This window comes from Staurois parvus, unplaced genomic scaffold (assembly GCF_062004578.1).
Source record: "Staurois parvus isolate SC_StPar_1 unplaced genomic scaffold, SC_StPar_1.0 ptg000048l, whole genome shotgun sequence".
Lineage (NCBI taxonomy): Eukaryota > Metazoa > Chordata > Amphibia > Anura > Ranidae > Staurois > Staurois parvus.
Genome location: NW_028317844.1, coordinates 3,861,211 through 3,887,642, shown reverse-complemented (window position 1 = coordinate 3,887,642; position 26,432 = coordinate 3,861,211). Strand labels below are relative to the sequence as shown.

At 40.6% G+C, this 26,432-nt stretch overlaps 1 protein-coding gene across 1 annotated transcript in view; it reads left to right on the top strand.

Moving 5' to 3' along the window:
* LOC149470307 (uncharacterized) overlaps positions 1-26,432 on the top strand; it is a 133,976-nt gene that overhangs the window by 64,203 nt on the left and 43,341 nt on the right. Inside the window, exons 25-33 of the mRNA XM_089664762.1 lie at positions 3,522-3,571; positions 4,939-5,109; positions 9,869-9,986; positions 12,832-12,994; positions 14,994-15,132; positions 15,490-15,643; positions 16,402-16,497; positions 22,943-23,086; positions 25,890-26,113. Coding sequence (XP_089520888.1) covers positions 3,522-3,571; positions 4,939-5,109; positions 9,869-9,986; positions 12,832-12,994; positions 14,994-15,132; positions 15,490-15,643; positions 16,402-16,497; positions 22,943-23,086; positions 25,890-26,113 — 1,259 coding nt within the window. The remainder of the gene's footprint in view (positions 1-3,521; positions 3,572-4,938; positions 5,110-9,868; positions 9,987-12,831; positions 12,995-14,993; positions 15,133-15,489; positions 15,644-16,401; positions 16,498-22,942; positions 23,087-25,889; positions 26,114-26,432) is intronic.

Below are 26,432 nucleotides of genomic sequence, written 5' to 3'. Positions count from 1 at the left end.
TCTCCAAAGGGAGGGGATCATGCTCTGCTTCAGTATGTCACAGTACACGTTGGCATTCATGGTTCCCTCAAAGAACTGTAGCTCCCCAGACCCGGCAGCACTCATGCAGCCCCAGACCATGACACTCCCACCACCATACTTGACTGTAGGAAAAACACACTTGTCTTTGTACTCCTCACCTGGTTGCCGCCACACATGCTTGACACCATCTGAACCAAATACGTTTACTTTGGTCTCATAAGACCACAGGACGTGGTTCCAGTAATCCATGTCCTTAGTCTGTTTGTCTTCAGCAAACTGTTTGTGGGCTATCTTGTGCATCATCTTTAGAAGAGGCTTCCTTCTGGGATGACAGCCATGCAGACCAATTTGATGCAGTGTGTGGTGTATGGTCTAAGCACTGACAGGCTGACCCCCCACACCTTCAACCTCTGCAGCAATGCTGGCAGCACTCATACGTCTATTTCCCAAAGACAACCTCTGGATATGATGCTGAGCACGTGCACTCAACTGCTTTGGTCGACCATGGCGAGGCTTGTTCTGAGTGGAACCTGTCCTGTTAAATCGCTGTATGGCCTTGGCCACCGTGTTGCAGCTCAGTTTCAGGGTCTTGGCAATCTTCTTATAGCCTAGGCCATCTTTATGTAGAGCAACATCTCTATTTTTCAGATCCTCAGAGAGTTCTTTGCCATGAGGTTCCATGTTGAACTTCCAGTGACCAGTATGAGAGATTGAGAGGGATAACACCAAATTTAACAAACCTGCTCCCCATTCACACCTGAGACCTTGTAACACTAACGAGTCACATGACATCGGGGAGGGAAAATGGCTAATTGGGCCCAATTTGGACATTTTTTTACTTAGGGGTGTACTCACTTTTGTTGCCAGTGGTTTAGACATTAATGGCTGTGTGTTGAGTTATTTTGAGCAGACAGCAAATTTACACTGTAATACAAGCTGTACACTCACTACTTTACATTGTAGCAAAGTGTCATTTCTTCAGTGTTGGCACATGAAAAGATAGAATAAAATATTTACAAAAATGTGAGGGGTGTACTCACTTCCATAAGATACTGTACGTAGAGATCAATTAGAGCTTGTTTTAACTACTTCCCCTCCGTCAGATAGCAGAAATACTGCTACAGGGCAGCATGGGTGTGCAAAATCATGTATATATACATGATTTTGCAGTTCTGGGTAGGGGGCGCACGCGAGCCACCCTACCCACGCCGCCATTAGTAGCCTGGGCTGTCAATCACTGGGTCCCGGCCTTTGATTACTCGCTGACACCTGGTGATTGTCGAGTATCTCTGACAGGGGAGAGACCCATATATATACAATACGGATCTCTCCCCTGTCAGCTCCTGCACACTACTTTGTAGGGCTCTGCATAGCAGAGCCCTACAAAGCAGTGTGCATACAGCGAAGCACACACACAGCCCCCATAGTGAAACAGCACACAGTTACCCTTTGATTGCCCCAGATGTTACCCCCTTCATGCCCAGTGCCATTAGTACAGTGTCAGTGCTTTTTATTTGCACTGATCACTGTACTGGTATCACTGGGGATGTCAGTGACACCAAATCAGTTCCCCCCAGTGTCAGAATGCCCGCCGCAGTCCCACTATAAGTCTCTGATCTCCGCCATTACTAGTAAAATATATATCTATACCGCCATTTGTTAATGCTATAACTTTCACATAAACCAATTAATTTACATGTATTGATATTTTTTTTAGCAAAGACATGTAGCAGAATACATTTTGGCCTAAACTGATGGCAAAATTAGATTTTTTACACTTTTTTACTGGACATGTTTAATAGCAAAAAGTTAAAAATATTGATTTTTTTTTTTTTAAATTGTCAGTCTTTTTTTGTTTATAGCGTAAAAAATAAAAATCGATAAAAAATACCACCAAAAGAAAGCTCTATTTGTGGAGAAAAAAAGGTTGTAAATTTAATTTGGGTGCAGCATTGCATGACCGTGCAATTGTCTGTTAAAGTAACTCAGCGCCTTAACAAAAAAATGGCCTGGTCAGGAAGGGGGGTAAATCCTCAGGAGGGCAAGTGGTTAAAGTACTTTTTCAGGCTGTTCAGAATATGTAAATACCTTACTGTTCATGTCTGGGTACAGGTTCACTTTAAGTATTTTCATAAATAGAAACATAGTTACATAGTTAGTCTGGCTGAAAAAAGACAAAAGTCCATTCAGTTCGACCATTTAAAAAAAAAGTTAGAATCCTAAACCCACAGCTGATCCAGAGGAAGGCAAAAAAAAACCCAGCAAAACATGATCCAATTTGCTCCTGCAGGAGAAAAATTCCTTCCTGATTCCCTGAGAGGCAATCGGATATTCCCTGGATCAACTTTACCTATAAATGTTAGTATCCAGTTATATTCTGTATATCTAAGAAAGAATCCAGGCCTTTTTTAAAGCAATCCACTGAGCTGGCCAGAACCAACTCTTGAGGGAGTCTATTCCACATTTTCACAGCTCTTACTCTGAAGAAACCTTCCGTTTTTTGGAAATTATATTTCTTTTCCTCCAGGCATAAAGAGTGCCCACTTGTCCTCTGCGATGACCTCAGGGTGAATAGCTCTACACCAAATTCACTATATGAACCACTGATGTATTTATACAGGTTGATCATATCCCCCCTTAATCTCCTCTTCTCAAGAGAGGATAAATTAATTTCCTCTAATCTTTCCTCATAGCTGAGCTCCTCCTTATCTCATATCAGTTTGGTTGCCATTCTCTGTACTTTCTCCAGTTCCCCAATGTTCTTTTTGTGAATTGGTGCCCAAAACTGAACTGCATATTCCAGATGAGGTATTACTAATGATTTGTACAGGGATAAAATGATATCTCTCTCTCTGGAGTCTATACCTATTTTAATACAAGAGAGGATTTTGCTTGCTTTAGAAACCGCAGCTTGGCATTGCATGCCATTATTAAGCTTGTGACCTACCAGAACTCGCAGGTCCTCCTCCACCATTGATTCCCCCAGTTGTACCCCCCCCCCCCCCAGTATGTATGATGAATATAAGCTAAATTCACAAAGCTAATACGCCAGGATCATTTTAAAACAAAAATGACAGTTATTTTCAGCTTGGTCCTATATGATTTAAATATTACAGTTATCTAGCTGTAATGTAGGTTATTACACTTGTGCTAAATCTTTGTAAATTGAGCCTAGTGTAACGGGTTTGATCAATTATACAAGGATTCCAGGGCTGTTGTACATGTGTATGTTACCTTTCATCAAACAGCTTTGTAGTGTATGAAAACAAAACAAAGTTTATGTTACAAAAATCTTAGTATATATACAGTTTCAATTTAGAGATTATTTGTGATGACATTATTACTCATCACTTAGAAGTGGTTTTCCCAGAATGTCAAATATTTTCTTTTACAAATATTAGTAACACTTGTACATTCTATACATATTTCAACACTGTGGAAATATTGACACACTATACATCATAACATATTGCAGTGACTTTACCTTGTGTACTTAACAGGAAGAAGTAGAAAAGGTAAAAAGAGAACTTGTAAAGGATTACTGCCAGAAGTAAGTTACCTTTATACCATTTGACCTTTGTGTTTCCGAATGTTCTGAACGTAGACTGAATTTTGTTATTTTTATTGCATGTGAATTTGTTATGTTTCTTAATATGGCAACTTTAGAAAGATGCAGAATATATCAACCTCACCTATGATTGTGCATCAGATATTAATGCAATATGCATCACAAGTATCAGCGAAAAATATAGCAAACAAGATCAAATACAATATAATATAAAAAAGGTCAGTACGGCAAGGTAATCATAAAAGTTTGATATATTCACTTAGCTAGAAAATAAAAAAAGACCAGGTTGTAAATACGATTTAGGGCTTGTTCACACCATAGTGCAGAGACGTCAGTTTATCTGCACATGTTCTGCAGGGGCACAACAAAATCAATTGTTCTCTATGTGCCCTGTTCACACCACAACACTAATATCACGTGCAGATTTTTTCTGCGCAGGAATCTGCAATATGTATAAAACTTATTGAAGTGTGCATGAAAACTGTCTCTGCAATTGAAATCTGTGTTTCAGTGTCCATCAGTTTTTCTGCATGTGTGGTTTAAACGAGGCCTTACTGATGTTCAGGGGCTCTGGGTCTCAGCAAAATGGCAGCCTCCAGCAAGAAGAAACAGGAGCAATGCTGGAGGGAATTTACAACACATATTTATTTTATTACCATAATTATTAATGTGAAATGTATGTTCCGTGCTAAAGAACATTATTTTTTATCATGTTGGTATGGGTAAAGTTCCTCTTTAACTCATTTGTGCTATTTCTGGTCCTAATACTGTTACTGAATTTTTCACTGAAATATCATTGAATCTACTTCATGCAGTCATAATAAATGAAGAAAATATTTTTAGTATTTATGCCAATTAAAAAAAACCTGAAAATATAGTTGTGTTCTATTGTGTTCCAATGCAGAAAAATACAATACAGTGGGGAGAGGGTCTTTTCATGTGGCCTCAAGGACAGCATAGACTATACAAAAATACAAAAATTTCAGTAACATGTTCGTAGGATCCCTAGGGGAAGCTGTGCAAGGTGTTACAAAACAGTATCATTTTCATGGACAATCTCAGCAACAGCGTACACTGGCAGTGCATTCTTGGCTGTGAAATTGATTTTTTTCTTTAAGAGTTAGCATGACTTACATACAGCAGCAGCACCCTCAATTACAATAGTCAGAAGGAAACCAGCAATGGCAGTCCCAAGGTGTACTTTAGGCCATACGTGGTTGGAAGAGCCTTTTTGCTGTATCCATTGTGATTTCAGTTAGATACTTGAGAGGTTTAAATTGTACAGGTTGTTGAGAGGTTTAAATTGTACAGATTCACCATTTTTCTACCTGTGTTGTTTTGCCATTTAGGTTGAGCAGACGGATTTGTATCCACTCCCTTAGAGGACAAATAATTGCCTATTGCAACAGCTTGAAGCAGCTTCTGGAAGACTTCCCACTTATTGAGAAAACATATTTCATCATAGGACAACCTCAGGAGAAAAAGATTACCATCAAGGAACCTCCTCAAGCTGATCCCAGGTTCATAGTTTCCTCTTTTATGTAACCTATTACTGACAACAAGCAGGTAAAAAAATGTGCATTTATTATTTTTTTGTTTCTGGAGCTTGTAAAGCATTGCACCAGTGTTCAGCAGATCGCTGGTGACATGCAGGTCTCCTGCAAACCTGTCATTGTATCTGTGTGCCCATACACCTCATACGGGCAAGCAGATATTTACTGACAGGAAGACTCAATGAACTGCCACAGCACCCCACATCACCGTGGTAGCACATTGAGAACTGGGCAGCACAGTGGCTAAATGGTTAACACTTCCGCCTGGCAGTAGTAGGGTCATTGGTTCAAATCCCAACCATGGCACCACCTGCCTGGAGTTTGCATGTTCTCCCTGTGCCTGCAGAGGTTTCCTCCCACACTCCAAAGACATGCTGGTAGGTTAATTGGATCCTGTCTAAACTGGCCCTAGTATGTGTATGAATGTAAGTTAGGGACTGCAGATTGTACACCCCTCGTGGGTTAGGGACTGATGTGAATGTACAATATATATGTAAAGCGCTGAGTAAATTGACGGTGCTATATATAAGTACCTGTAATAAAAATAAATAAATAAACTACAAGCTGACAGCCACAAAGGCTGACAGAACTTGTAGTGATCTCATTCACAAAATACTATGAATGAGTGACTCTGGGGAGCCCCGCACGGCCATGTTTTTTTTAAATTGTGACAACTAGCGGGAGGGAGAAAATCTGCCTCCAGCTGTCACAACGGGTTCGGGGGGGAGGGGGGGTTGGGGCAGTCTATTTGTAACATGTTTCACCCTGAATATGGGTATAATATGCAACATGTTACGAAAGGTGAACATATCCGTTAATGCTTAAAGTGTTACTAAACCCAGGATCCTGTATTTATATCTGGTCTCCCACAGTACACACAACATGGCAATGTAAGTATTTTAGTAAATATAAACTACTAAATACCTTTTCTCATCAGCAGTCTATAACAGTCTTCTGACTTCTATCAGTGTCGGACTGAGCACTAGTTAATCTTGTAGGAGGAGTTTTCATTCTCTCCTATGAGGCTGCATAACCCCTGACCCTCTGTCTGGACAGTGCTGATTGGCCCTGTGCTGATCACATGCACTCTCTAGCAAAAAAAACTCTCTAGCAATACACAGCAAACTGAGCATGTGCAGATTTCCCCCAAGGCTCTGTTCTATCAGCAGATGGATTGGTGACAGTAGAAGAAGGAGGAGCAGAGAGACAGGATCAAACATCCTTTTTACACAATGCTGAGGATTAACCCCTTAGATTCCACAGTGAGTATAAGAAGTATACTTTACTGCATATACAGGCTGATTTTACTGTTGTGGGTTTAATAACACTTTACACTCTAGGCAAATATAACAGATACACATAAATGCAGCTCCATAACCAATACTACATCATTAAAGTTTTTTTTTAATGTGAGCAGTGTAAGTACCTGAATTAGACCTGGCATCAGCCTCTTGCAGTCCCTTTACAGCAGAGCTTGATTGATAGGGGAAGTAGCAGCACGAGAAGCCAATCAGTTCATATGCTGACAAGAAGTATCCTACTAGGAAGAGAAAGTATGGTGACAGACTGATGAGCTCATTTCTGTGCTGCTTCTCCTTTCACTGTCCATTCACAGGCTGGGCCAGGTCTTGAATGACCAAGGCTGAGGAAGTGGGTTGAATAATGCTGGCCGTTAGACTGAGGATATCTAGCTGAAAAAAAGTACTGTGGGAAATCTCTGGATTAAACCTGAATATTGCAGCAAAGGTTGATATTAATACAGTACAGGACAGGTTTTTGGCTACTAGAGTCCTAAGGTAATGGACCTCTTCATCCTTATGGAGAAATTAATTACTCTTAGCTTACCTAGTTTATTATTTTATCTTCAATTTCCTCAATCAACTGCTCACTGCCCATTAATATAACAATAGAAGCAGTGCACCTGGATCTAATATCAAACGTAGGCTTTGGCTAGCAATATGAAGGCATTGTGATTATTGGATGAGGCGAGGCATTTCTGCGCCTTGTAAACTCTTGTGACCTACTCACAAGAGTGAGCTTACTAGAAAGGCAGAATATACATATGTGGAAAGTTAAAAGGTTTTCACAGTTAGGTTATGATCCTAAGCAGTGCAGATGAGCAGATATGCAGGCTGTAGACATGGGATGACTGTTTTCTAGGGCTGAAACAACTAGTCAACTATTTTCATTATGGATTAGTTGGTCAGCCCATTAGTTGGCCTGCATACATAATGCATTATTTATTTACATGTCAGTATACACAGTGCAGCACACATACAGCTCAGTACACCATCCTTCAGTAAGTGCCTGAGAACTTGTGAATTTGAGCATGGGAGCAATGCCTCATGAGACATGTAGTTCTGTGCAGGAGAAGGAAGTGATGCAAGGGCTTTGTTTAGGGTAGAGCCGCATCTGAACCCAGAGAAGCTGAAGCTTGAAAGACTGGAGGTAAATTAGGGCATTACAATTAAATGTAAAAGTTTACCAGCATTATATTTAAAAATTATAATATCCATGCAAAAAAGTCTCAGCCTTTAGTACTACTTTAATCTAAAAACATTTACATACCCTCATATGGAAGAAAAATATATTTGAAATATATTTTAAAAATATTCTCCCCAAATATTTTGACATATATTTGAAATGCTACAATTTTGGCCATATTCAATATATTTCAATAAATATATATATGTATGTATGTATATATATATATTGTATGTTGAAATGCATTTTTATTACAAAATATATGAAAAATATTTTTAAACATACATTTCAAATATACTGCATGTAAAAAATATATGTTAAAATGATTTTTTATACATTAAAAAAAATGTAAAAATATTTTTCATATATTTTGTAATAAAACGCATTTCAACATACAATATGTGCGTATATATATATATATATATAAAAATATATTTGGAAATATATTGAATATGGCCAAAATTGTAGCATTTCAAATATATATCAATATCTTTATCAATATCAAGACTATTTTAAAAATATATTTCAAGCAATGTTGGAGTAGTGATCTCCCCTGCTGTTTTATTGAATTCTGACAGTGGGGAGGCATATTGAGCTTTTTACCATTAATCGATTAATTTGAAACGATAATCAGCCAACTAATTGATTATGGAAGTAATTGTTAGCAGCATCCCTAATAGAAGTTTAGATAGATTGGGAAAAATGTGTATGACTTTGCCGACACACCCTGATCAATCTCAGGGGAAGAATAACTCAACTGGGATAGATTTTCAGGATTTATTGCTGAAGGTGGTTGCTTGCACTTGTTTATGACAAACTCTTTATGAAGAGTGCTCAATTGATTGTTGGATCTTCTGAACACCATTTTGTGGGCAGCTTTAGTGAACTCATATTTTGGGCTATAATTGCAGTGAGGTGGCTTGTATACATTACATTACCTTAGATTGTACACCCTTTGAGGGTTAGGGACTGATGTGAATTTACAATATATATGTGTAAAGCACTGCGTAAATTGACAGCACTGTATAAGTACCTGAAATAAATAAAATAAATGACATACTTGCTCTTCAATATTTTTAATATTTGATTGAATCGAGAGATTTGTAGGCTAGCCACTAGAGGGAGCTCCGAATTTGACCTTTTCTGTTATAAAAAGTCTAAAAATGTAATGTAACTGCCAATAGCCACCAATCATTTTCAGAACTGCTCTGTGCTCTACAGGATAAATCATGATGGGCTGCAAGGGCAGACAGGGCTGCTGTTAGAAACGATGATGGGGGGCCCCATACAGCCCACATGACAGCAACCCCCCCCAAAAAGATGCTTCAGTTATGAATGAACACACTTTTACCAATCACTCATTGTGTTCATTCAGGAAAGAAGGGGCCTGGTAAATGTGACATGCAGTGGCCCCTCCCCTCACTCTCCATCCTGAAGGATTCTACTGCGCGCTTGCAGCTGCCGGTGGGAAGGAGAGAAGCTGGCAGCACTGCGGGGGCACACAGGGGGTCTGGATAGTCGAGGGAAATGTATGATGCACGGGGAGGGGGATGGGTGTGGCGGGAGGGTGATTACTGGAACTGATTCCCTTTTTGGGTCTTTCTGCAGCAGCTGAAAGTCAGTAAGAAGAAGAGGAGAAGAAGACAGCTTTCAGCTGCTGCAGAGAGAGACATACAGGGGATCGGTTCCGCCTGCTGTGCCACTCACCCTCCCTGCCCACATCCAATTCACCTAGTTGCCCGAGCCCCCCTGCTGGCCTGGGCCCCATACAGGAGGACTGACGGCACCCCCTTATCCATGTCCCTGACGGCAGAGCACATGCAGTTGATTTAATAAACAGGTAGAGACCCTACACTTAGCAAAGTGAATCTTCGCTGAGCTTAGTATATAAAGTGAATCTGTGTTAGCTTTCAATACACATCATGTGTTAGGGAAAATGAAGAAACAGGATGTTTTCCTTGAAATGATTGGACGGTTAAAGTTAGCACAGCTTCGTCTTATTTACTAAGCTCAGGGAACTTTGCCTTTGCAAGTTAACAATCTCCACTCCTTTCATAAACGAATCACTGAATAACTTTGGAGGTCTTTGCTTGTTCATATAATTGCTTTGGTCTAGGAGATGACAATTATTTACAGACATTTTTAGCAATTTTCCCCAATTGCAAACTACATCCCCAAGTACAAACTACATCCCAAAATAAAGCACTGGAAGAATCACTACTGAATTTCTTCTGGTTTTCAGAACATTTCAAGAACGTCCACATGCTTTGCTGACAGGCGATGGAAACGGTTTTGTTAATTTGTGGTATATTCCCTACCCGACTGAAGTGCTTGCGATGTTCAAAATGCTCCCAGAGAAGGTATGTAGCTTTAACCGCAGATGAAAATGAATGTTTATCTTGCTATTGTTAACCACAAAATCAAAATATATCCCGAGTTCCAAAAATGTTTTTTCAGACAGGCTTACAAGGGACTTGATCAAACAGAATGCAGGATTGAATGAAATTCTTTAGAAATGATAGGTTATCATTTGGAGCCTGAAAACTCCACAAATCACTAGCTATTAGGACATGTAGCACCAACAAAAATATTTCAGACTGTAAATAATAAATCCATGTGGGATTAGCCTACTAGGCAGTGTATGCAGACGCAGGTTTCCAGGAAGTTCAGTTGAATGGATCATTATGTAACACTGAACCTATAAAATGTGCTGCAAGTGAGAGAACAGTAATGCTGGGATATGTGAGTCAGCACAGTACATTAACAAGGGTGCACAGCCAAGTGGCCTTGTGTGACCGCTAGGCCTAATAATGGTTTCATAAAACATAAAAGAGCCCTGCTTACTTTCTGCTTCTTCTTCACCCATAGTAATACCAGAAAATATCTCGGTTTAGTAAGAAATTGCTCCTTCTCCTACATGAGCAAAGTACTAGAATGCTCACATTTCTTTCTTTAAAATAAATACACAAACCAATAATAAACTCAACCTGTTGGCGCCGACCATGCGAAAATATGTGGCCTCTCAGCAGCTGGGCCTTGACGCAGAGAGGCCGCATATTTGCATACCCAAAACACCACACATGCCAATGTGCTCCCGGCACATTTGCCGACACCTCAAAGGAAAGGTCCTGATCAATACTTGTGATCTGGACCTTTCCAATCATGTGACTGCTGTGACAGCCAATCACAGCAGTCACATAACTACATAAAGGGTTGGGAGGCGCTGGTGCCAAGGGGTTAAAGTAGTACTAAAGTCTACTTTTTTTTTACCTTGACACATTCTCTGCATTAACATAAAAAATGCCCCGCTACCTGTCCTACACCTTTCTGTCCCTAAACTATTACCTGGCTCCATGTCACCGCTCTTGTGCTGTCTCCAGATCCAGCTCCAGCATAACTCTCAGAAGAAACTGAGAGCAGCGGAGCCTAAGGCTTCTGCTTCTGTTAGCAGAGCTCCTGTGAGGAGGGAGTGGAGGTGTGGCTTACCAGTTCTGTGTGTGTCTATAGACACACACAGCCCAACTCTGGAGCACACACACTCCCAGCTTGCTATAGGAGGCATCCGGAGGAAGGAGAAGCTGACAGTGCTGGCAAGGGACTGCCACAAAAGGAGGAAAGTGACCTTTCTGTGCAATATTGTTGCACAGAGCAGGTAAACATTATCTCTATCTTTTTTTTTTTTTTATAAAGTGTTAGCCTTCAGTCACAGACTGAAAAGGAAACACAGTTTTAGCAAAAAGTTAAAAATGAACAACAAGCTTAAGGTTAAGACACATTGGGGTTGATCTACTAACAATAAATGTTAACTTTGCAAGGGAATTTTCCCCAGAGCGGAGTGAATGTGGCAAAGTTTCCCCTTGCAAAGAATACCCAATCACATGCAAGGAAAATAAAAGAAAAAAAAACAAAAAACAGTATTTTTGCTTGCACATAATTGGATGGTGAAAGTCAGAGCTTCAGCTTCTGTGTAGTCATCTTTTACATAGTTTTGGACCCTTTTATGTAGTAACTCCTGAAGAAGCAATACTTTCACGAAACATGTTGAGTAACTACAGAGCGATTACTAACACTGACATCTGATCTATGTCTTTTGATACCCTTACCGGGATATGGTATTTTTGTATTATTTTAACTATTATTGACGAGTTTTGTAATCTGCATAGAATGCTCCACCCCCTCCTGGGAGTCTTGCATTCTTAGCGGAGTAATCTGTATGTATTGCTATGTGATGGCCTACATTCAAATAATAAAGTGATGTTAAAGATATTTTTGTTGCAGTGCCTCTAAAGTCCGTAATTGGTCTTTTCCACGTTTCTTTGGTTCATTTGATAATTATTATGGGACGTGGCACATAGGAGCCTGCTATATGCTCTCACAGTTTGTCACTCTGTGTTGGGTATTTCTTTCTGTTCTTTGTAAGTTGCACTGGTATATCACCCAAGTTTATTGATTTAAAGCCCAATTTCCTGGCAATATGTTTTTATAAAAAGCTTTAAAACCCCCTTTTCACGTACTTATGTTCACCATTACATCACATCCCATGTCAGTACCTATTCTGAGAGTGAAGACCGGTCATCCAGCTTTGCAGTCTGTATCGGCTGCCAACCATTCTCTAGTCATGATGTCATAATTCCCTACCATTTTCTGGGGTCTGAAAGGACCCCACTGCTGCACAACCAACAGGAAGTCTCTATGTCACCCAGGCAGCGGCATGGACACCAGAAGTGGGGCTCTTGCACTCTGCAGTCCAGAAGATATAAGACTTTGGACCTGGTCCATTACATGACTTCCAATATAGGTAAGTAAAAGGGGTTGAGATTGGGATTTTTTTAAAGCAATTTAGCAACATGGGGTTTTGTTGGGGGGAGGGGCTTGATGCCCAGTGATCAATTACCATTGCATTCCTTATCTTTTATATACTTTAACAATTGTATTGTTTCTTCTCCAGTGTGCTGAACAAATACAAATCATTGGAAACAGTTATTTGCTTACTCAGCATGTTTTGTTGTCCATTGTGTTTTGTTTGAGAAAGTTGTTCTCCGTAAGCTATGAAATTTTATACTTCTAAATGTAAAAATACAAGCAAAATTGGTTTATTTAGACAATGTATTTGCTGTAAACTAGTTTTCACAAGCAACATTACCTGATGTGGAATCTTCAGCTAATATGTTTTGTTTTACTATACTGTGTTATTTTATTTTGCAGGCAGAAAATCGAGCTTTGTACTTCACTCTGCAAATTGTCGCCTCTCTGCATGACATTGTTTCCTACATACTTAGCTTTGCACAGCTGGGAAACTCATGTGGTGATTCCAGCAGTTTAAAAAACATGGAGCTGACAGCCGACTGGGGAGGCATAGAAGGAATAGGTATGTCAGTTATTCACCTGGGAATGGTCATTGAGTCTCTCCTAGAATCAGCCATTTAAAATTCACTTGTGCCCAAAAAAAAATACCTCGATACATAGTATTGAACCAAGTTCACAAATGTCTATCTTAAACTGCAGTAGAATTTTTATATATTGTAACAAGCAGTAAAATAGCTTTATATCAAGGCCTATATGACCTTAATAGCTGCATGTACTGTGAAATAATGAATAATCAATTAGTAACATAGAATTCCAGGATATATCTAGATATCTTAAAACTGTTCTCTCCCCCCTCCTAAAACCTATACTAACTAACCTGTGTAAGAAAGATTTGTATACTTTCTCTATTTTCTGGCTGCTTTGGCACAGTCACGTGATCATCCTGTGTCAGCCAGTGGCCTGCTACAGGGGAGAGGAGAGAGCATTTGACAATGGCTGGAATGCCTGAGCAGTGATGTCACCCATAGGCTTACTATGCCCAACTGTTGTCGGCGCTCCCTCCTCTCCTCTGAAGCCTCCGCTAGCTGACACAGAAGAGCCAATCAGATGTGACTGGACCAGAATGCCCTGAAAGTATGCAGGCATACAGATCTCTCTTCCACAGGTACATTAGTATAGGGGTTTTATCAGGGCAGTTTAAGATTAGTTAGATATATCCCTGAAAACTGCTTTAAAGATCAAAACAGAGGCTCTGAAGTTTGGTTTGGATCAGTTTTTAACAGAGAACAGTTGTGGTCAACTTCTTGATACAGGGAGGCTCAAGTGCACCCTTGACACCAAAAGGATGCACAGGATATTCAGTCAATGTAATGCTACTATATGCTACCTAAGCACATAGGTAAGGAAAACACAGGAGAAAGTAAGTAGGTGCTCCTAAGTGCAGTAGTATACAGCATTTAGAAGCACCCTCTTACTTTCTCCTTTAGCAGAGCCTGCTTCCACTCTATGAAGTGCTGCCTTGGTGCTTTTTCTTCAGCCTAAAGCACAGCTATCACCATTCCCAACAGAAGAAGGTCCCTTCACACAGATGTGCCCTATGACCCTGCTCTTGTAAGGAAAAAACAGACTACTGTCTGCAGGGACCCTGAGGGTCCCAAGTTGGGTAGTAGGAACTTTTAATCACGTGCTGTGTGTTTACATAGGAAAACTAGCAGGCTACCCTGATTCTGCTCTCCACAGAAAGTAAAGGGGAAGATATGTGGTTTTGGTGCCTTTGTTCTGCAATCTAAAGACTGATTTCTCCACAGTGCCTATAGCTACAGAGGTGAATGATGTATTTTTGTAAAAATGCATGTAAACTCATCTAAACGTGCGTTAATGCTAGACATGTCAGGCACTTGAGTATTTATTCATTTAATTGGCAGAATACATGTATTACTAATTATTAATGTCCTGCGGCATTAAGTGTTTTTTTTCTGCCAAAAATGCTGCTGCCAGGAGGAAAAGTTTTTTAGGAATGCTGGCCAAAGCCCTGTATGCATGGGGCCTTATGTTTCAATGACCCAAAACAGGTATGCAGATGACTTTTGACACTCCTCCAATTTTCCTGATTTGCACACTTGTTCTGGGTGACTACAAAAGTATTTAAGTTAGTGGTTCAGCATAACCGCCCAGCAAATAGCATTTTTAAATGAAGGCGACATTGGTAGCCTTCATTTTTTTTTTTATAACAAATTTACTTTAAAGACTGATTTGTATTGAACCCATAACCACTGCTTACATTCAGGGGCGGACTGACCATTTGGAAACTTGGGCACTGCCCGAGGGCCCGGGGTCAGTAGGGGGCCCCATGAGATGCCCCTGGTACCTTTTTCATAGGCTTTTTTGAGGTTGGGCGAGGACACAGGGGCCCCATGATCCCCTATTGCCCGGGGGCCCCATGAGTTGTCAGTCCGCCCCTGCTTACATTTGATTACCATCTTGCAATAGATGAAAGCTAATTCCTGATTGGTTGCTGCATTTCTAACTTTCAAAAACTATTTCTAATTGGTATCATACAGGAGCTGAGCTGAGAGACATACAGAAACTTATAGATGGCCTTCAAAATCCTCATGATCCAAAAGAAGTAGCCTCATTACTACTCTTACGACGTGAGGTTATGATCCTGCAGTTTGATGCAGCTGTCCGCCATTTAATTCGGTATGTAGCCATTAATTATTTTTCTTCATTTTGGATAAAGTAGGGAAGGGTTAGACCTACTGACATTTTTTTTTGCCATCTGTGTCTCATTAGTGTCTCATTCCCCTCTATTCCTGTTCTGGTTGCATTTCAAAATTTTGGATCTACTCTCCCTTTCATTCCTGGTAAATCGGTGACCAGGACAATTAGCAAGAGTGAACCCTTCAAACAGGGCAGAAATAAAACCCTGACAGTGGTTGTAACCAGGCTATCCAAATTCAAAAAATGTTTTGTGTTTATTAATATGTAATTAAAATCAATTAACCTTAAATGTGTACAAATAATATTTTTAGCACAATATTGTATTTTGTTCTATAGGGATGCATTGCTGTCTTCTGGGAATATGTCTGCATTCAGAACCACAACCGACAATATGTATCATGGACTAACAGCACTGAGTGACTCTGTAGTCAGGACTGCTTTCTCCTCAATGCTGCCTGTGCCACAGCCTCATGATCCCCGTAGTCACAGAGTTAGTAATGTTCCATTCTATCTTACTGTATATCAGAGATTTTACTCCTTTTGTAGGAAAGAATTTTTACAATGCTTTTTAATCATACACATTGTTGCATTAAAGCCTAATTCAAGCCAAAAATATTAAATTTGATTTTGGTTAGAACAAGGAAGGGTTAAAGTTTCTTTCAGGCTTTTATTCTCTCTGGACAAAGTAAAAACCTTTTTTGGTAAAATTAAGAAGGGTTTAAAAGTTCTGACAGTGGTCCTATCTCAGGCTCTGTCTTCCTATCTAGGTGACATCTGCGCCCTCCATTTCTTGTATGGGTGTCACAAGGGCAGAAAGTGAGAGAAAATATTCCCAATGGGGACAGCTTTAAAAGCCAGGTAGAAACTTTCCCTGCCACTGATAATATTCACATCTTTTTTTTCATTGGTTGCTGCTCAGACTTTAAGGATGATGGCATCGCAAGAATTGGGTACCTATGCATCGTCATCATCCATTATCATGGTTTTTCACTCAGTATAATAATGTGGTTTGTTAATGGTGACATTGCATGCTAATAGGAAATTTGTGAATTTTAATGATAGGTCTACTTTAAAACAAAGAGTGAACCTGTCCCCCATGACTCGTGCGCAATGTATGGATAAGCCTCTCCATTCTTTGCTATACAATCCTGGGGCACATTTACATAGTTTTCCACACAAACAAAAGTGTTCCAATGAAGCTATCCCAGACTGAGCATCATTTAAATGTAAAACCTTCTGTTTTTATAGACATTTATATTTTATCCTTGGAGGACATTCTTAGCCAATGGTGGACTCTTTCCACTGACAATTAATGGAATCCATAGCATTGGGCACTATATGCAGGTAAATATACATAACTTATTCATGTTACTTGATATGAAGTAATGTGTAATGATATTGTATATATTTTTTTTCTTATGTTCAGAAGCAAAAAATAAGCTTAAATTGTTTTAAGAGTATAATTCTAGATAACAATTAACTATTCTTAAACTATCTCCTCCCCTCTCCTAACAAACATGCTAATTAACTTGTGTAAGACAGATGTACTGTATATACTTAAAGCAGGGCTCCATCCAAAAGGGGAGGTTCTGCTTTAAGGCCCCCCCTGTTCCCCGTTAATGATTGGCACCTTCAGGGAGCAGGGTATGGAGTTTGACAGGTACTTGCTCCCACATCTGCTGTGATTGCCTAGGCAATTTCTTTGCTTTCTGACAAAGCCTTGGCTTGAGAAAACCCTCAATGGGAGACGCAAAAACTTGTTTTCCAGAATCACCCTGAGTTTGTGACCTCCATTTAAAAAGGTATTTCATATTCCCACTCGCTCCACCTCTGCTGCCATGAGCCTCATGTCCATTAAACAGAGTAGGTGAACTGTTGCCGACTCTGCTATTGAATTCCATACTCTGGCAGCAGAGGTTGGTTGGAACAATGAGGCTCTCATGGCTGAATTTTCCAGTGGCCTCTCTGATAACATTAAAGATGAGATTACAGCTTGAGATTTACCTAAGAATCTTGAGGAGTTGATCTCGTTTGCTATTCTCATTAATACCAGACTCCGGGAGCGACCCTCCTTTAAGGAGCACATGCAGAAGCCTCCTATAAGTTTGGTCCTGATTTTTTCATTCCCACCCATGCCTCCCTCACCTCCCATGTCTTCTGGGCCCGAGTCCTCCAGTGAAGTAGAGCCCATGCAGCTGGGCTTTACACCTCTCTCTGCCAAAGAGAGGGCCTTTAGGAGAAGGGAGAGATTGTGCCTTTATTGTGACCAAGCAAGTCACTTTTTGAAGTGTTGTCCAACCTGTCTGGGAAACACCTGCAGAGAAAGATGAAAGAAAGAACACACAAACCTTGCACATTACCTCAATAAATAGTGACTAATTTTATTAATAAGGAAATATACTCACAAAGTGATGGTATAACAGGCATAAGTAACCATAATCCAAACAGGGTTACAGGTAAATCGAAAAGGGCGGGGGGGGGATGAAGGCTAACGTGTTTCGAAGGGTGCTCCCTTCTTTATCAGAGCTGGGTTGAGCAGATAGAGACTTCAGTATGGCAGAGTTCCCATGGCAAGGAGATATTCAGCCACTGAGTGTCAGTATTACAGCAGTTCAGCCTGTTTAGCCTGTTTAGTGTCACAGGGAGCACCCTTCGAACGCGTTAGCCTTCATCCCCCCCCTTTTCGATTTACCTGTAACCCTGTTTGGATTATGGTTACTTATGCCTGTTATACCATCACTTTGTGAGTATATTTACTTATTAATAAAATTAGTCACTATTTATTGAGATAATGTGCAAGGTTTGTGCGCTCTTTCTTTCATCTTCCTCTACAGTTTTATTAAGCTTCCCCAGCTTCATGATAGAGCTGCACAACCTGTGATCACCAGCGGATGAACACACAACACCCTGCTTGTCACTAATGCCTGTTTGATCTGAATCTTTGAGCGCAGGAGATAATGGATCTTTGGGAAACACCTGCACCTGAGGTCCTGTAGGAGACAGACCTTAGGTGGCGTCTTTGCATCCCCTATCCTTAAAGGTAAACCTCTAGTTCCGATTACCCTTTCTTGGTCTGAGATTTCCATCAACACCCAGGCACTAATCAGTTCTGGGACTGCAGGCTTGTTCATAGATAGTGCCATGTGTTGAAGCACTCGATGCTGCAACCTTGTGCCTCTCCACTTGCTACTGAGGCTATTGATGGGAGACCTCTACAGCCTGCCCGTGTGACCCATGAAACCGCTCCATTGACCATGGTTGTAGAGGTTCTTCACCATGAGATAATCCAATTCCATATCATTTCCTCACCTAATTACTCAGTTGTCATTGGTTATCCTTGGTTACAGAAGCACAATTCTTTATTTGATTGGCATAGAGCCGAGCTTCTGTCATGGTCACCACAATGCACTAATACTTGTTTTCAGAAAGTGAGTAGGGTTTTGTGCATGTCTTCAGTCTCTTCTTTGCCAGAGAAGTACCAGGAATTCTCTGAAGTCTTTGACAAAGGTCAGGCTGGTATTTTGCCGCTTTTGATGCAGCCCCAGTGCTGGCACATCTTGATCCTTCATTACCCTTCATTCTTGAAGTTGATGCATCTGAGACTGGACTAGGTGCTCTCCTGTGTCAACGTCCTACCCCTGTGGACCCTATGCATCCTTGTGACTATTTTTCTAAACAATTTTCTCCAGCAGAATGGAGTTATGAAATTGGGGACAGAGAATTATTAGCCATCATTTTAGCTCATTAAGAATGGACTCATCTCCTCGAGGGTATACTGTGCCAGTCCTCATTGTGACTGACCATAAGAATCTCACATTCTTGTCTGAGGCTAAATGCTTATCTCCTAGAATGGCTCGTGGGTCCTTTTTCTGTCACGCTTCAATTACATAGTCTCACTCTTCCCTGGTGCGAAGAATATATGTGCAGATGCATTATCGCTGCAGTTTTCCTTCCCCTTTCAAAATGGAGTCAGTTCCTACTCCTGTGGTACCGCTGGACCGCATTTTGGCCACTATTTGTACTAGTCTCACTTCACCTTTTGGTGAGAGAATTATGGCTTTTCAAATGCATTCTTCTCCTGGAAAACCTCATGACTGCTGCTTCGTCCCTGAGAATCTCCACACTGCTTTGCTCCAGACCTACCATTCTTCCAAAGCAGCTGGACACCCAGGGAAAAATATGGTCTATGTCTCAACTGTTCTGGTGGCCTAGTCTCCATGCTGATGTAACTGCCTTTGTAGCTGCTTGTCCTGTGTGTGCTCAGAATAAAAGACCCCGATACCTTCCAGTAGGCCTTCTACTACCCATACCCTGTGTCCAGTTTTTGGCAAGCCTTTTGTGCACAGTTGGGAATTCAGCTTTCCTTCTCCTTGGCATATCACTGGGGCCACGAACGAGCCAACCAAGCCTTGGAACAGTTCCTACATTACTATATTTCAGACCACTGTAACAACTGGTTGGACCTTTTACCTTGTGTGTGCCATCAATGCGACCTCCTGATTATCTCTGTATATTGTGAACTATGGGTTCCAGCCATCCATGTTACCTGATACATTCGTTCTGCAGGGAATTCCTGCATTACAGGAACTTATTTGAGTACTCCGTTTCCACTTGGGTGCAGATCCAAGAATATTTGCAATGCTCCAGAGAGAGGTACAAACTCCATGCTGACCACCGACGCCTACCTGCACCCTCTTACCATCTTGGGGAGAGGGTCTGGCTGTCTTCCCGTAACCTCCAACTCTGTGTTTCCTCACTAAAACTGGTGCCTCGGTATATTGGTCCTTTCCGCATAATCCATAGGGTTAACCCAAAGGCATACACATTAAATATTCCTTCCAACATGCGTATTTCCAACGTATTCCATGTTTCCTTATTAAAACCTTTTGGTGTGTGACCGCAATACCACCTCGGTACCATGCCCTCGCCCAGTTCAGGGCGAGGAGGAGGGGTTATTAGGAGGGGTACTGTGACGGCTAGGCTTCTGCTACTTAATGCATGTCTTTTCTTTCAGTGCTCAGAAGCTGCTCAGCTGTCAGTTAATTACCAGCCACTCGTCTACACAGTGACTCACCTGGATACCATTACCTGCCTCATTAGTCCAGCCTACAGCCAGCCCTTTTTGCTATTTTAGCAGCTTAGATAATTTCCTCCTTGCTCTTGCATGGTCTTTGATCTCCAGTGTGTTCCTGCTTGTGTTCCTGTGTACAACTGCTGACTTCTCTTCCGATTCCTGTGCCTGATTTTTGGCTCCTAACTAGGCTAACTTTTGGTTTCCTGACCCTGGCTTGTCTGATTACCCGCTCTGGCATCCAAACCCTGGCTTCTGTTTTGACTATGTTCTTGAACTGTGTTATTTTTGCTATTTCAGTAAGTTGTGTGACTTTAACTGCACTTTCTGTCTCCACCTGGTTCATGGTTCCTGACAGGCTAATAGAGATCAATGTTTTTACCAGAATCAATGGGGTACATTTACTAAGGCTGGAGCATGCATAATCTGGTGCAGCTCTGCACAGAAACCAATCAGCTTCCAGGTTTTATTGTCAAAGCTTAATTAAACAAGCTGAAGTTAGAAGCTGATTGGCGACTATGCACAGGTGCACCAGATTGAGTGCTCCAAGTTTAGTAAATCTCCCCCAATGTTCCCAGTTTAAACTGTTAAGGTCTGAGGGTCACACATCATATACCAAAGGGCCACAGGCTGCAGGTTGGGCTCCAGGAGTTTAAAGGCTAGTTGGGTGTAAGCTGGAATTCCACTTTAAGTTTTGTAAATGTGAAATGTTGTATATTAATAATTAACATTCTCCTTTGTAGCAGGTGGAACCAGGGGCGGACTGACCATTTGGAAACTCGGGCACTGCCTGAGGGCCCGGGGTCAGTAGGGGGCCCCATGAGATGTCCCTGGTACCTTTTTCATAGGCTTTTTTGAGTTTGGGCAAGGACACAGGGGCCCCATGATCCCCTATTGCCCGGGGCCCCATGAGTTGTCAGTCCGCCCCTGGGTGGAACATTATGCTATTTTATATTTTCTAATTTCTCTTCGAAAAAAAAATGCTTGATGTTTACAAAGCTTAATAGCTAAAGCTGAAATGTACACCCAAAGGGAATGGGAGAGCAGGGACTCGTCCCCCTCACTCTCCTGTCTCTGTCTTTTTTTAGAAAATGCATAGTATGCTGGAAATCCTTTTTAGCAATACTAAAATGTATTACAAGAAGAGGAGCACCCCCATGAATTGAAATTAGGATCCCGAGGGCATTGGATATGTACAGTTCGATTTGTCACCATGTTATGATATACACTGCATTGTTGCTTTTTTCCTTGTACTGTGTACTGACACTGTGATCCTATGTCCTAAAAAGTGTAAAACCCAAATAAACTTTATTCTTTTAAAAATGTATTACAAGATGGGGAGGATTGAGGAATGAATTAGACAGTGAACAGCTAGTATGTAATACTAAAAATATTACTATTCAAATCTCAACTGCAGGTTCAGCCACCTATCACCTATGGCTGATGAATGATTGATATTACTGTTAGTTTAAACATTCCTTTACACATAATTTGCTCGGCAAGTTTCATTTCTTCTGTTTACTTCTCCATAGCGCAGTGACGTGTCTGTCATAGCTGATAAAACATGTTCTGGCAGGGGAGTGTGAACTTTGTAAATTAACTCAACTCAGCATGCAGCTACTCTACATTGGCTTCCTTGTTTTACCAGTGCCACTCACTGGAACTTGAGAACGTGGATGGGGATTACCAGTGTACCAAGCAGCTTTCTTTTATCTCTGTAGATACCATTGTCATCAAATTTACACCTGAATGTCGTGTTTTTGCAATCAGATAGAGCCCGCCTCATTTCCTGGCTGCATAATGTTCAGCATCATCTAGCCCTTTCCTCCCAAGCCTTACTGTCCCTTGTCATTGAAGTTCAGTTTTTTAATCATGAGGGCTCTGCATCACATGTGGGCATTACCTAGGGCACTCTGCATGCAAATGCACACTGCCTAAGAACACTAACTCCTCCAGCCTGACACCTGTGGATGAAGGCGATTTGATATACGCAACAGGGCTGAGGACTCTTCAAAGACTACTGATGCAGCGTACTGTGATGTTATTAAGAAGCTATATTCAGCACACTGCTGGACCCTCCCACCAGCCATAATCTGCTTGAGTTTCATAGAGACGCACAGTAATAATAGACATGTTATACATGCGACAGTTTGCAACAGTTGACTGTTATCATTGGCCAAAGTCACATCCAAGTCTCACGCATCCAAAGTTACATCAAAGTTGCCCTCCAAAGTCGCACTAGTGTGAATGGAGCCTTAGAAACATTTGAAGCCAGCAGCTGGCATAACAGCCAGGGATTAGCATTTGCAAAAGGTCAGCAATGGCAACCCACATATTTCCCTCAGAAAAGTTTTTCTTTAATGGCCTTTATACAAATCCAGGCCTGAAAATAATTAGTTTATTTGCTTCCTTTTTGCTTAATTGTACTATTTGTAAAAAACTGACCAGGATTTGTATGTGGATAGTATGTTCATAAACTGTATTTACCAGATATTATTATTATTATACAGGATATATATAGTGCCAACAGTTTGCTCAGCACTTTATAAAATAAAGGGAGACAATACAGTTGAATACAAGAGGGTTAGGAGGGCCCTGCTCCTTGGAGCTTACAATCTAAGAGGAGTATTGAGTCAGTCCTCATTTTTGAAGACAGTTTTGGTGTATTATCAGTCTGCTGTAGTTTACTATGGTTATACAATTTATATTTATATCTAGCTGTGCCTGTGTGATATGACGGACCATGAACGCAGTGTGGCTCATGGAGAACTTGTGGGGGTTCATCTTTTAATGGAGGACATACTTCAAGGCAAATACAACTTTGTTTCCTTTACCATTGAAGGGAATCTGGATGACAAAAAGGTGAGCTGGATTAAACACATTATTATTATTATTATTATTATTATCCCATAGATAGATGATCTGGGGTTATTAGGGCTTTTAGCTGTGAAACAACATAATTAAAGCTCTGTGAGCACATTAGCAGAAATAACTCTGTCCTAGATCTTCACATGCATCCATCTTTTTACTGATTTTCCATAAGCTATTTACAGAATGTCAGGAATACTGACCACACATCATGTTACTGTGTAGTCCTATGGACAGCATATGGGTGCTTCTGACCTTCATGGTGCTGCTCCTACATATGCCTCACACATTGTGAGAAAAGTGTCCCCCCCAGTCCACGTCACCAGAACTAATACATTTGTACTTATTACTATTCAAATGTCCAATTACTACATAACTACTTAACATAACATCCCTTTTGCAATCTTATGCCAATCATCTATTCTACAGCCACTGATCAGTGTATTCTGACAGCAAAGGACTCCCACTTTCAGAAGACAATTGCGCAGCAGCAAGGATTCCTCCATCCACCTCTCTTGTGTGGATGGGAGATTTTTTTTTTTTTAAATTAGCCCTCTGGCCGATCGAAAGAAAAGAAGCAACTACAGCCAGCCTTATGCCCCGTACACACTAAAAGAAAATCGGGCAAACGATTGGACGATTTTACTCAATTGTTCGCAGCTGGTCAAAAGCAAAGTGCTTTTCTGCATGAGAAAAATATTGTACGATAAAGGCATTGCGTACAAATATCGTAGCGTAGCAGGGGAAGTGATGTCATGTACGTGTGACCCTGTAGCCACACATTTCATAATTGTTATCTCTCCATCGACGGATCTTTTGTGACGAATTGTTAGAATAGTTATGGATACCATTTCTGAATGTTAATATTAAAATTCATTGTTGAAAATATATAATTTTTATTTGTGTTTTTTTTTTACAACAACATGCAAACACACACATTCATTGTGATGCAGTGGCATATGTAATTTTTGTTTTTTGGGGGTGGGTTGAAGACAACTGTTTACTGATATTAATGACTATAATGCTTACGATTATTCAGTGGTGTTTATTTTCTTCAGATTCTTCCGGGTCATAAGCAACTTCTGATTATGCATGGTCTTTTGTATCGAATTCTTCTCGTACGGAAACAGTACACATTAACCGAACATCATTCGTTCTGTTCCCGTATGACAAAAATTTAGCTATGGGCCCCTTTCATTAATTTTCATTCGGAAGGTCTGAATCGGCTGTCGAAAATAATGTACACACCATCAGAAAATTGCACGATTGTTCGTCGTATGAATATGTTCGCCCGATTTTCTTGTAGGTGTACAGGGCATTATGTGATAAACCCACATTTGTTAGTTAATAAGAAAAGAAGACTTTGGCTGAGTGCCAAGGACATGATCGAAAGGTCAAGTCTTTACACTCCACTATGCACAGTTTATCTGTAAGTCAAGTGTCATGCTATAGATCATGTTGTGGATGATGGTGTACAACATCAAATCTATTATAGGACATGCTTGCTGTTAGAGGCCTGAACTACATATACATTCTTCTTGTTGCAATTGATCTGCCAAATGTTGGTGCTATAGAGATAAATTGTTCATCCATCAGAAAGCCCCAGACATCCTGGTCTGCTGGGCCCTGTAGCAGTTCTAGGACCTGCTGTAGGCTTTTCAGGTTTGTTTTTCACAATATTTTTAGCCCCGGTTCATACTGGGGCGACTTGTCATGCAATTTGACAGTTCCAAATCCCATGGCAAGTCACACCACATTACTGGCAATGGAGCTGTTCATATCACCGCGACTCATGTCACAGGGATTATAAAAAAAGGTTCCCGTACTACTTTTTCCTGATTTCATTACGAATTGCATAGACTTCTGTAATATGAAGTCGCATGCCACAATGAAATCGGCAGTGCAAATCGCACTGATGTGTGGCTTTGAAAATGCACTGAAGTAGTGCGATTTTAAAGCCGCATCAGTGTGAACCAAGGCTTATGCAGGCCATAGACGGGTTGTTTATCGACCAAATTTTTGTCCGAAAGAATAATCGGTCGTTATTCGCACTGTTAGTGGGCAATGTCGTCGGCCGATTTTCGCGGTTCCTTCTCATTTCTTTTATCGGTCATGCTGGAAAATCTATGAAAAACTGACAATTTTCGTAAGCATTAGTGGCAACTGAACAACCGATTTTTTGTTTTTCGGCCGACAATTCGGCCGATAAACAGCCCATCTATGGCCTGCATTACTGTGTACTTGTTTTGCATTAAATTCACTGTTATATAATATAACCTTTGTTTATTGCTCATTGTCACTTAACAAAGAATAAAAATAAGATATAGCCAAATGTTATCTAGGGACCATTCACTCCAAGTGCTTAGAGCAGTCCTGCCACAAGACAAGGCAGAATGCCTTGTCTCCTATCAGGCCAGTTCACACCACTGCATTGTGGTAGTGAGCATTAAAAAGTACAGTATGTAGTGCTTTTTTAAGAGCAGCATAATGCAGGCCACTGCCTTGCACCAGACTGTAGCCAAAAAAACTTAAGAAAAAGTCACTTTGTGACACTTTATTTAAGTTTGCTTAAAAAACAGTAAACCATGCAATGCATTGCAGTTGGCACATCCTATTGCATGCCAGCAGCTGTATTATAACTGGGTCTAAAGTGTGCTGTGCATATCTTCCTATTATATAATGTATATTACCTTTCTTAACTAGTACTATGTTACCATTGTTAGCATGCACATTGCATTTGGTCACACAGAAGACTTTTACACCAAATTATATTGTTCACATTTTGATCTATTTCTAGATGCTGACTGACAGTCCACCTGCAGGCAAAGAACAGCCAGTGTCAAGAAGCTCCCAAATGGATCAATCAAACCAAGATCCAATTTCAGAATACAGACAGTTGAGGTCCTTTCTAATATTGTGGAAACAGTTGGAAGTATTTAAAGAAAGATGGGCAAAGAGGAAACTTAGAGCTGAGGAAATCAACACTGTCCGTCTCTATAGACAGTTTTGTGAAATGTACAGGTAATCTGATTGGTTAAGTACACACTTAAAATTTGTTTTCATAGCACTTGATTTTCTCTCTTGCTGCACAAGTTCCCCAGATTTCTCTTTAAATGCAGCCAGACAAATTACATTTTTACATTTCTGAATGCTCACACATTCATTTAGACCAGCATATAAACTGAGTTCATTATCACCGTCTGATCTTTTATTTTGCATGTCCTATTATTCTTTGAATTGGTAATCAACTAAAGGCAGCATCTGTCATCAATTTTCAGTTGTTTATCTTTATAATATTTAAAGCTGAACTCCTGGCACAACAACTTTCATAAAAATATAT